Raw genomic sequence first — 12,151 nt, forward strand, 5'->3', positions numbered from 1 at the left:
AAAGATGTCCAAAAAACATATATTTATTTTTGCCACAAATTAAAGACTTATTTACGAATATTTTACGTAATACTCCATCCGTTTCAAAATAATTGTGGTTTTAGATTATTTCACATTTTTTAAGAAAAGATAGAAAAAGTCACATATACCCCTATTTAATGATAAAAACAATGATATCATTAATAATTTATTGGAATTTAATAAAGATAAAATTGAAAACTATTGTAAAAAAATGTTTTGAAAATGTAAAATGACAAATATTTTGAAACATGGAAAATAATCTAAAACTACAAATATTTTAAAACGGAGGGAGTAATAACTCGTATTTAATAAAACATCTCCGATACCATTATCAAAACTCGTGTAAATATATTCATATCCAAACACACATGAATCGCTTTAACGGACATGGACCGACCAAAACTCAAAAATTACATAAAGACAACCCACTTTGTTTATTTATTTATTCTCATCCATATCTTATCTCAAATCCGGTTAAGTCTTTGATTTATTCCGATAACCGGATCCGGTTTAGGAGCTGAACACACCTTAGAGGGGGGACATTGTAATGATACTGTCCGGGCCAAGCCTAACCGAGTTAATATAATTGGTAGGGGAGTGAGCAGAGCCACCAGGAGCCACCAGTCCCATGAGCCTCAGCAAAATACTGAACCACCCTTCCTTGTACTCTGGTCCATGCGTGTAACCCATCGTCAAGCCTCTTATCAGCTCCCAGACCGCGTTTATGCGGCTCGATATCATGTATCGCACCGTATATGGGTTCGGGTCCGGTTCATCTTCCACTTGCTTCGACATTTTGAAGAAAAATAAAGATCATCAGTCGTGGGCATAAATACCACTTATTCAAAACGTATCTATAGGGATTTGTGCGTTACCGTCTCGTTGTAGAAGCTGTCGTAGTAAAGGCAGAGGCCGAAGTGCTTATACAAGAACGTTTTGTCGTCGTAGGGCAATCTCGGGACAAGATCGTTGCAGTAGACAACTCTGAAGTAACGACGAACTGGGTCATCAAGATGAGCTTTCATGAACTTCCCGATCTCTCTGTCTCCAATCCTAGGTTGTCCAAACGTGTAAACTCCGAGTAATCTCTTCATAGTCTCAGTCTCCCCATGCAGAACCAGCACAGTTGGAAACAGTATGGCCAGAGCGCCGCCTAAGCTGTGGCCAGTGACAACGAACTCTGCGTTCCCGTGTTCTTGGAGCAAACGTTTCAGAATCCTTCTAACCGAGTAATAGGCGCCTCTCTTTGCCATGTCCGGAGGGATGATCCTAGGGTTTTCAGAGGAAGTTTCATGGAAGAGAGTCTCGTTTCTGTTTCCTAAGCCCATGGCTTCGATGAAACCCATGTGAAGTCTCCCGAGTTGGGGGATTTCGTACCACGAGTAATCGAAATCGGTGCTCCAATCGTCTGCATCGAAGGGCTCGGTGCCTCTGAAGCTTATCAGTATCAAGTTTGCATCTTTTGGCTTATCCGTTAGTATAAAGACTTGTGTCGACATATCCTTCTCATAATCTGTCAGATCACATCAACAAACTCGCTTGTCCTTTACAAATATCGATTCTTTACAAAGATATTTGTGTGTGTATATACTAATTTGCATGACGGGAATACTCACCATTCCAGCAGTTCAAGAACTCCACCAAATTCATCTGCAGATCAGACAGATAAATTCAGGAAAAGTTCGAAACTTGTCGATTCTGTAATAGAAGAAACATGGCAGCTACTCTCTACACTTGCCTTCCAATGGAGTGTAACGACGTTTTCGACGACCTTGGCGTTCTCATACGCTAGTTTCGAAGCCATCATACACAAATCCAGCAGAACTCGGCTTCCGGGCTCGAGTTTAACGTTTCTTTCACCGGAACTCGCGAGATTTTCAAAGTGTCGGGCGAAATCATGGCGCCTGTATAGATCGATTCGGCCATCTAGTTGCCCGATTGTGCTGATGAATGTCTCAGTCCCTCTCTCTGGTATCACTACTTTTGCTGCATCAGTTGATGCCAAAAAAGGTTCAATATATCATGCATTTTAATAATATTATTATTTATCTCTAATAATTTATTAATAGTTATCTTTATTCAGATGTACCATGTGTGAATAAGTTCATGTAAAAGGCCTGAAAAATGCTGATAAATATTGGTCCTTTTGCAGATTCCCCGAAATTAAACGCCTTTAAATACCTTTTTTTAAAGCGTGAAACGGTTTTCACATTTAATTATATATATATATATATATAGGTGTAGACTTTACCTTGGATTAATCGGAGTAGTAATCCGAAGAAGCCACCGTTCTCGGACAAGAGATTGAGGAAGAAGTCGACGACGAAGCCTGTGTACTCCATGGGCTTCCTGAAAAGTCCGATGATCTTACGGACCAGAATCGACACCACAATCACCCAACGGTGATCGCTCGCTTCCTCACCGAAGATTCCGTACGCCGGACTGTACACGAACCTTGCCTTACTCGTCTCGTCGTTCCACACACCGTACCGTATCAAATCCCGAATCCCACCTTGCTCCGGTCGGACGATCAAGTAGTTCGAGAACCCGAGACCCGACCCGGATTCAGAGTAAACATCGGGGTTGTCTTCTTGCATGATCTCTTTGGTTTCTGCTTCTGAGATACGTGTATGTAATGGAGGCTAGGCGATGTGGATGTGGATGCATGTGTGTCTATTTATATACAAGTAAATACAGGTATATGTATGTGTGTATATTTATACACAATAAATACAACGTGTTATGATAAAATTAAATATGCGTGTCTTTGTATGTTTTCGCGGGCGATGACGAAGAGGGAATTTGTTCTGATAATATTCATCATTATGTTTAAATAATACATTTTATCTTGTTTGTTTGTTACTTATGGGGTTTCTAGAGTCACAAAAACGAATTTGAAATATAAGAGATTTAGGTTCTGTTTAAGTTTGGCTTTAGTTTAATTTAGATTAGACAATTGCAACGTTCTTTCGGAAATTAATTGAAATAATTTAAATCCAATTAAGAAAATTCTTAAAAACTTGACCGGATTCAAATTGATATTTTCACTCATATACCTATCAAAATTAGAAATTATTGTAAAAAATATCTTGAAAATATAGAATAATAAATATTTAAAAACATAGAAAATAACTTAAAACTACAACTATTTTAAAACAGATGGAGTATCGTTTTTTTTTTATTTTTTGAAATCTAGAAACTCTCAAAACTTTTTCCATTCAATTATCCTGATTCTCGATCATACCAACGAATAAACAAATTTTCAGGGCAGCTTTTTTAGGTTCTCCCTGTCACCGAGGAATTATGAGGAATAGAGGGAAACTGATAGTTTAAAAATTTTAAAATAATATAAATTACTGAATATATTATTTTAAGTTGCTATTCGATCTAAATAAAACTTCATCCCTCTAGTACCTTAATTATTTCGTCTAATATCATTTTTTTTCCCACAATAGTTTCGTTATTTTAATTCCTTGAATGATTATTATTAGGATAGATAGATATTTACACAAAACAAACCTGAACATTTAGAAATAGATTAGATATAAAAATATAAAAAATTAAAATTTAAAAATAATATTTTTTGAAAAAAACGTAAAATTAATATAAAATTTAAATAGATGTGATTTTTGCAACAGTCACGGTCTAATCGAGCATAATTGTCAATTACACCAGAATATAACCAAAATCAAAATATAACGAGTAAATATTTGGTCAGAATCAAACTATAATCCAAACCAATCTAAATTTCCAATTACACAATGATTAATAATTCTAATATATAACATTATATATTTATTAAAAAAAACATTATACATAGTATATTTTTTAAAAAAATGTTTGCAGAGGATTATGGGGAACTCAAAAAAGGAAATAAATGGCGTGGGGAGATGAAAAGGGAGAAAGAAATATGGGTAAGGTGTCAGAAGTGGGCCTCCGCCGCAACGGCCCACTTCTCATCGCATCTCACGTGTCCTCTCCCGTTTGTCTAAGCTACGCCTACATACATATATATATATGTATATATATGTATATATATATATATATGTGTGTCAAAACAAAATTGAGGGATAAAATCCTTGATATACATGTACTTTTAGTTTTTTTTATATATACCATAAATTATATAATTTTAACTACAGAATTCAAAATATTATATTAATAATATAAACATTTGTATCTTTTGTCCGATATTGTTACGACATTTAACGGTTTTAAATTTTGTTTTATTTAACGGGGATTTGAAAGATTAAGGTGCTTAACTGATTAAAAATATTAAATCGGATTGAATTAAAAAAAAACTTAAATTAATGAAAGTATCGTAATACTAATAACATGTGATTGGAAATTTGCGTCTGTGTGTAACGTGATGACATCATCAATATCAAACCATCTTGTTGAACTTGCTTTTACGTGTACGGTAATTTGCCATATCCAAGTAATACGCATTTTATGCATTGTATATTATATATATATATATAATAATTGGATAACAAGAGATTAGTTTATATATTAATCGAATATTTATTTGTTAATATATGATTTTTACATCAAATAAAACCAAACCGGAACATGTTTTTTTTTTTAATAACTATTATGAAACTACAGTTTTGCCTTACTTGATTTCTAAGCAACATTGGTTCTGTCTCTTGTCATTCAGAAATCTCCAAAAAAGGAATAATCCCCCAACAAGCAAAGCATTTTTAATTTTGTTTTTTCCCCTTTTAATTTAAGTGACAGAAAAATATTTCGATTAGGTTATAATCATATGATATATATATGGAGGAGGAGGAGGACGAATACTCGAATCTTAATGTATGGTGGGAACAGAAGAGGATATTAATGAGTGGTCACGAGTATATGTTATGGGCATCCTACTATATAAATACCGATGAACATTCTAGAAGGTCAATTTCAATTATGAGTAGCCCTTATAATAATAATGATGATGATAATAATAAGATTAAAACTCACCGACGAATTTTATTTTGTAAGTGCCTCTCCATGGCTTTTATTAAAGAATGGACCTACAAAAAAAAAAAACAAGTTAGGTCGCCTTTATCAAAGTAATATCATTTGCCGAAAAACGACACGTAGTTTGTCGTCCAAAATAAACAACAACGCAACGGTCGTCGTCCAGATTCCAAACGACGTCGTTGCCCATCACCTAATCTTATTATTATTATATTTAGATTTACTTAATTTTTTATTTTATAAAAAATATAGTTTTTTAATTATTGTATTAGTTTTCATTCTATTTTAATTTGGTTTTTATGATTATTGTGAATTCAATTGATTCATTTTATTTAAGTATGATATATATATAACTAATTTTAAATTATATACTTTTAGGTACAAATATATTATATTCTTCGATTATATTTGAAATATCCAAATCAAAATTTCCACTTCCATCTATGATATTGGTTTGATTATTCCCTTTTGAGGTCCGATTTTCCAATAACACGATCATTTCGCGAATTATGGTAATAAGAAAAAGACTATCTGAACTAGAAGATAGTCACTCACTTAATTATACTCATTAAAGTTTTACAGCGTATTTTATTGAAAATAATATTTGTGAAATTTCAAACCTGTAATTAGCTAAAACGGTCATAAAATAAAATTAAATCCAAAATAGTTTTTAAGAGAAAAAAACGATTTTTTCCACCGACAACAAGTTGTCCGAAGAGAAAAGCCAGGTGTCGTGGGAAGCAACTCATCGTGTTTCCTTTTAACTCGTTTGTCAAATACACACCCACCTTCTATGTATTTACTTCCATTTTCATTTATTTTAGATAATTGTTGACCATTAGTATTATTATTATCCATCTAATTTAAAGAAAAAAACAATGATTTTTGTGAACAATTTAAATTAAGTAGAATGATGAATTTTTGAAAAAAAAATCATATATATAATTATTAAAACGTAGTAGTATTTAATTCTAAAGAAGCGTAGTTCAACTCCATCATACCATTCGTGAGTATATTACAACCAATTTTGAATTTTATATGAAAAATATATTTATAATTAATCCATAATATTAAAATATAATATCTTGGCATCCCAGACATACATTTGAACATTTACATTGATCAAATATAAAAGACAGCTAACGAATAGGAAAAATATCAACTTCGGATACATGAAGACATAATCAAAGTTGAAAGAGGTATGATCCAGAGGATTAGTTGCAAACCACGTCGTCTAATGACCAATTAACACGCTTTTACGATTTATTTAATTAATTTATCCTTTAATTCTATAATCTAAAATTAGATACATGTACATTTGTATGACGTGACTTTCGTGGACAATAGAAAGTTGTGGAAAAAAAAAACATCTATCTCCGAATGATTTGCTGTTGGAGATATGATTTGTGTGCGCTAGTGCCATGTTATATATATATATATATACACTTATATTTACAATTTTTTACCACAAGTTTTTACGAAATTCTTTTAGGAAAAGATGACCATATATATATAATACACATACATATTGCCATAAGTTTTTGGTTCGTTACGAAATTATTATTGGTGATTTTATTTCGAGATTCTAGATGTACACGAAAATGATATCATTTGACAGCTCAATCACAGTTGCATGAGAATTATATCGACTATGCTTTATAATATTTCATGGAGGGGGTGGGGTAATTCTTAGCCGTGTTTTCCTTTTAATAACCTTTATTCAAATGAACCCGAACCAAATACCCAATAGATATATATATATATATATATGCACACATGCATGGATATGCGAATGTTTTTTCAATGGATGGATGATACAGGCGCGCAGTTCTGTAATTTTGTCTGTAAGTGGAGCTTGCAGTAAAATATATTTACTGTAGATATTGGAAACAATGTTCATAGATACGACCCGTCAGAGATTGGTCACGTGCTTCTTGGTTATATATAGAATTACACGATTATATACAACCATTGTGCCAATGATAAGTTACCCCATATTTTTTTTTATTAAATACCATTTCCTTTCATGTTTTTTTTTTTTGTTACAATAATCGGTGATAAATGGACTCCACCTAAATATATTATATTATATTATATTTCATATTCATATACACTTTTTTTATTAACTTATTCATATACACTTTTATTATATCATATAAAATGAATTCCTGGATAATAATGTTATTAGGACCTTTAACAAAGTGTTTTTTTTTTTGGCAATTCTTTGTATCAACGTAATCGAATAATCAAGATCAATAATTCAAACTAACATTCTGCAAAAATGTAGTTGCCTCGATCAGGTGTTAATACATTACATATTTATTTATATATTGTAATGTCCGATTCACAACAAACACTTTAAAACTATATTGTTATACATCGCCAGTTTTATGTAATTTTCACATATTTTATGTTATTTTAAAAGTTTAAAATCCAATGATTTGAAGCACTGTATTTCGATATAAACAATGTATAGAAACATCATTTTGTTTTTGGCTTTAGGAATAACATATTTAAAATTGTGTAATCCAACTTGATTTAAAAAATGAATGAATTTAAATCAAAAGTTTAAATTAATGAAACCTAAATAAATCTAAAAAATCAAATACATATAATTTACATGAAGTTCTCAAAATGAAAATGAAATATAATTACGCTAACGGTTAAATCTAAAAGAAATTCGATTTTTTTTTCTTTTCAGCCAAATGTGAAATTAAAGTGACTAATTCTTCAAAGCAATGATGGATGATGCAAAGACCAAATCATACCCAATCTTCAAAGTGATATCTGTTCTATGAAAGCTACAATTTATGGACTTTTAACTAATAGATTTTTTACACATAAAAAAGGAGATTTTCTTTGTTTTTTTTGACAAAAAAGAGAGAATTTATGTAAAAAGCTCCTAATATAAAATATGAAATTAAATAAAAATCATTAGAACAACGACTGTTAAAATAACTACACTGATTATTGCTCTCTGTTTTTTTTTTTGTAATGATAAAATGCATAAAAAAAAGTATATGATGTGATGATCATAACCCCATGAACCAGCCAAGAAAAAAAAAAACCCTTGTCTGGAAGAATTAGAAAGGAAAATAATTTAGTAATTAATATAAAAAACGGGGAAAACTTCATTAGCAAAACAGAAAGGGGAAAACAAATCAATAAAAAATAAAAGAATATTTCTACCTAAGAAAGAAACTGGCGAAGCCTGAGGCCTATTTCTGTGGCTTTGGATTCTTCTTGCAAATCGTGCTTGCCAGCTTTTACTTGGTAAATTAGTGTTATGGCTGAAAGGGTATAAAATCTAGCTAAAGAAAATTTATCATTAAAATAATACAAGAGAAATTTCAGACCAAAAATCATACATCTTCCCCAAAAAAACCAGTTTTTGGCATCTGGGTTTTTTGATCCATCTGGCTTGAGAGAGAGAGAGAGAAGAGGGAGAAAAAGATGATGGAGAATCGAGTGGTGATGGTGGCTCTGCTGACACTCTGCATTGTAGGACTGGAGCCAAGGTTCATCAATGGAGCCACCGATTCATCCGACAGTGAGTTTCTTCTTGTCCGAGAATCTCCTCTTTCTTCTCCATTTTCTTTGTTTTATCTCAATGGGTCATGTTTTCTCCTTCTTCCCCAAAAGTCTGGATCTTTTCATGTTGAATCCTTCACTTTCTGGTGTTTTAGTTTTGATCTTTTTGTTGGGTTTATGTTTTCTTTTCCAAGTTTTAGCCCCTGCCCAAACTTCTCACTCTTCATCACCAAGCCAAAGTTTCAGACTTTCAGAACTTTTCTCGGAAAATCTGTTCTTCTCCTCAAATAGGTTCGTTTCCGGGAAATGGGTTTATCTGAATCTGAAATCTTTTTGATTTTCCATTAAACCTGCTTCTATGTCATGCTCTAGTTTGCTCATCTCTTTGTATTGGTTGTCCATTTTGAAACAAAATCCCTGCAAATCTAATTTCGATCAATTCTTCAGCGTCTACCTATTAGGCTGAAGAACTTCCACTGAGATCTGCGGTGGTAAATTGTTAACATAGTTATGTAAATAACCTAAAGATTTTCTTACAACCTCCTCCAGTTCTTGGAGTTCCAACGATCTCTCAAGCTATGGATCTGTTTTGGCCAGAGATTCATAGTCTCTGACAATAGACTAACATTTGCCCATTTGGATTCGGCTTTTCGTGTGTATTAGCCACCGACAGCTAGATGATAGGCTTTTGGACGAAATCTCCTTCACTGTATGCCATAGACCTGAAACCCAAATCCATATCCAGTGTTCTTTGCTTCTTTCAAACGACGATTCAGTCATAGCAAATGGGATTCTTTTGTGCTGTTGGATTATATACCCTGATGGGTTTATTCCGATTCAATGTGCAGCGTCGGCGCTAAACACCATGTATAGCAGTATGAATTCTCCATCACAGCTATCTGAATGGAAGCCATCGGGTGGTGATCCTTGTGGGGAGCACTGGAAAGGCGTGACCTGTTCCGGTTCACGAGTTACAGAAGTGTAATATACTTCTTGTTCAACTTCTACTTTCAAACTTGGATGTTCTCCTTATGTATCTCTTACATAAACGTAAACTGGTCTTTTTATTCTTACTTGCAGAAAGCTACCAAATCTTGGGCTTTCTGGATCACTTGGATACATGCTTGATAAGTTGTCCGCTGTTACTGAGTTGTAAGATCATCTACCAAATGTCCATATTTGTAATTTCTTGTTTAGATACATGTATTATTAATGCATAAGCTGTTCAAATCCTGCAGTGATCTCAGCAACAATAACCTTGGAGGTGATTTGCCATATCAACTTCCTCCGGCCGTACAGAGACTGTATGTTACCGTTATTTCTTGAACTCGGTGTTTGTGATTTCACATTTGTTGCATCCTAAGTCTGTTTAATCCATCCTCTGCTTCCAGGAATCTTGCTAATAACCAATTCACAGGAAGCGCTCAGTATTCCATTTCTTTGATGGCATCCCTTAAATACCTGTAAGTGCTGGGTTCAGTTCAATGGCCATTACTATGTCTTATTGGAGATGTTATTACAATGACATCTCATGTGTTTTTGTCCTATGGAACATCAGAAATCTTGCTCACAACCAGTTCAAAGGGCAATTGGCCGTTGACTTCACTAAGCTCACTTCCCTCACTTTCCTGTAAGATCTATTTCTTGAGTGTGATACCAGTTAAGTTTGTTTAGTTCCCAAGTTTAATAACGTTAAGAAAGATTAAAACTTTTTTGACAAATTCAAATGCTTGTTTCAGGGATCTCTCTTCAAATTCTTTCTCGGGTTCTCTACCTAGCAGCTTTACCTCTCTCACGAGTATAAAATCAATGTAAGCATCCAAAGTAGTTTTTTAGAAGTTGCAGAAGAAACTCCTTGTATTGTCGTCTTGTTGCTCATGCAATTTAACCATTTTTTTCAAAAGGTATCTTCAGAACAACCAGTTCACGGGTACCATCGATGTCTTAGCCAGCCTTCCTCTTGAAAATCTGTGGGTAACTGTCTTTGTCAAGACATTACTACCTTCATAGCCCGGTTTTTCAGACAACCCTTATCCTTTGTTCTTGTTAAATTCTTCTCAGGAATATTGCAAATAACCAATTCACTGGCTGGATCCCAGACTCTCTGAAGGGCATTAACTTGCAGTAAGTATTTCACACATGCCTCTGACTATCTTATTCCTTGCATTCTCTTAAAAACCTTTCTCTAATGTTCTTTGAAATGTTCATGCGACAGAAAAGATGGTAACTCGTTTAACTCGGGACCTGCCCCTCCACCGCCACCAGGTACGCCTCCAATCCATAGATCCCCGAGCCACAAGTCCGGAGGGGGTGAACAGGGGTCTAATGGTGATTCCAGTAACAGTAAATCTGAGAAATCGGGGATTGGAGCTGGTGGGATAGCCGGCATAATTATCTCATTGTTAGTTGTTGGAGCCGTCGTGGCTTTCTTTCTGTTCAAGAAAAAAAGATCTAAGAGGGCATCCACAGACATCGAGAAGACTGATAACCAACCATTCACTCTTGCGTCAAATGAATTTCACGGTACACAGCAAAGTTGTATACATATATTGCATATATTTGCCCATGTATAAATGCATACACTGGTTTCTGCACATGTTCTCATGGTTCTGATAATGGTGCAGAGAATAAGTCTGTGCAGAGTTCCTCGTCGGTTGAAGCCAAGAAACTCGACACGTCATTGTCAATTAATCTCCGCCCTCCCCCAGCTGACCGACACAAATCATTTGATGAAGAAGATTCCACAAGGAAGCCCGTTATTGTGAAGAAAACAGCCGTGGTTCCTTCAAATGTGAAAGCTTATTCAGTTGCAGATCTCCAAATAGCCACTGGCAGTTTCAGCTCAGAGAATTTTCTCGGAGAAGGGACTTTTGGGCGTGTATACCGAGCTCAGTTTGATGACGGAAAGGTAGATACATAATCCTAGCTCTTGGCTACACAAACTATGCAATCTTCATAATGGTGGGCACTGACAATATTGGTTTTACAGTTTTTTGCTGTGAAGAAAATAGATTCTTCGGCTCTCCCTGTTGACATGGCTGAGGATTTTACGGAAATAGTTTCGAAGATTGCTCGATTGGATAATCCAAATGTAATCAAGCTCGTTGGCTACTGCTCTGAACACGGGCAACACCTTCTGGTTTACGAGTTCCATAAGAACGGCTCATTGCATGACTTTTTACATCTATCAGAAGAAGAAAGCAAACCACTGATATGGAATTCACGCGTCAAGATCGCCCTTGGTACTGCACGGGCACTAGAGTAAGTCGAAACATTTTACTGGTCTTGCCAATTTTCTATGAAAGTTCGAGACTTTTCACCTTGGATGCGGTTATGTATGTACATACATGCAAAGAATCATGGAAAGTATGTTCTTGCAGATACCTGCATGAAGTTTGCTCACCATCTGTTGTCCACAAGAATATCAAGTCGGCCAATATTTTGCTTGACTCGGAATTGAATCCTCACCTCTCAGACTCTGGTCTTGCAAGCTTCCTCCCCACTGCCGACGAGGTATTTTCTTGTACATCACACCTTTTTTTTGTATTTTCTTTCAGCTCTCCTGGAATCTCTCTGGTTCTGAACTTGTCTATATCATTTATGGTCATACTGCCCAGCTGCTGAA

The 12,151-nt window shown here is 34.5% G+C and overlaps 2 protein-coding genes across 2 annotated transcripts in view; one reads left to right on the forward strand and one right to left on the reverse strand.

Moving 5' to 3' along the window:
• Nucleotides 1-344: 344 nt before the first annotated feature.
• LOC104815591 lies at nt 345-2,832 on the reverse strand. Its single transcript, XM_010544043.2, has 5 exons — nt 2,273-2,832; nt 1,760-2,007; nt 1,638-1,671; nt 897-1,534; nt 345-807 (listed from the first exon to the last, which is right to left on the reverse strand). Exons 1-5 carry the CDS (start codon nt 2,616-2,618, stop codon nt 550-552), a joined length of 1,524 nt encoding a protein of 507 aa, XP_010542345.1. The 5' UTR covers nt 2,619-2,832; the 3' UTR covers nt 345-549.
• A 5,387-nt stretch (nt 2,833-8,219) lies between these two features.
• LOC104815592 (protein STRUBBELIG-RECEPTOR FAMILY 7) overlaps nt 8,220-12,151 on the forward strand; it is a 4,884-nt gene continuing 952 nt past the window's right edge. The window contains exons 1-13 of the mRNA XM_010544044.2: nt 8,220-8,545; nt 9,375-9,507; nt 9,607-9,678; nt 9,765-9,830; nt 9,918-9,989; nt 10,085-10,156; nt 10,266-10,337; nt 10,431-10,496; nt 10,588-10,650; nt 10,742-11,049; nt 11,151-11,434; nt 11,516-11,787; nt 11,907-12,043. Coding sequence (XP_010542346.1) covers nt 8,449-8,545; nt 9,375-9,507; nt 9,607-9,678; nt 9,765-9,830; nt 9,918-9,989; nt 10,085-10,156; nt 10,266-10,337; nt 10,431-10,496; nt 10,588-10,650; nt 10,742-11,049; nt 11,151-11,434; nt 11,516-11,787; nt 11,907-12,043 — 1,714 coding nt within the window. The 5' untranslated portion in view covers nt 8,220-8,448. The remainder of the gene's footprint in view (nt 8,546-9,374; nt 9,508-9,606; nt 9,679-9,764; nt 9,831-9,917; nt 9,990-10,084; nt 10,157-10,265; nt 10,338-10,430; nt 10,497-10,587; nt 10,651-10,741; nt 11,050-11,150; nt 11,435-11,515; nt 11,788-11,906; nt 12,044-12,151) is intronic.

Source organism: Tarenaya hassleriana, unplaced genomic scaffold (genome assembly GCF_000463585.1).
Source record: "Tarenaya hassleriana unplaced genomic scaffold, ASM46358v1 Cleome24, whole genome shotgun sequence".
NCBI classification, from domain to species: Eukaryota; Viridiplantae; Streptophyta; class Magnoliopsida; order Brassicales; family Cleomaceae; genus Tarenaya; species Tarenaya hassleriana.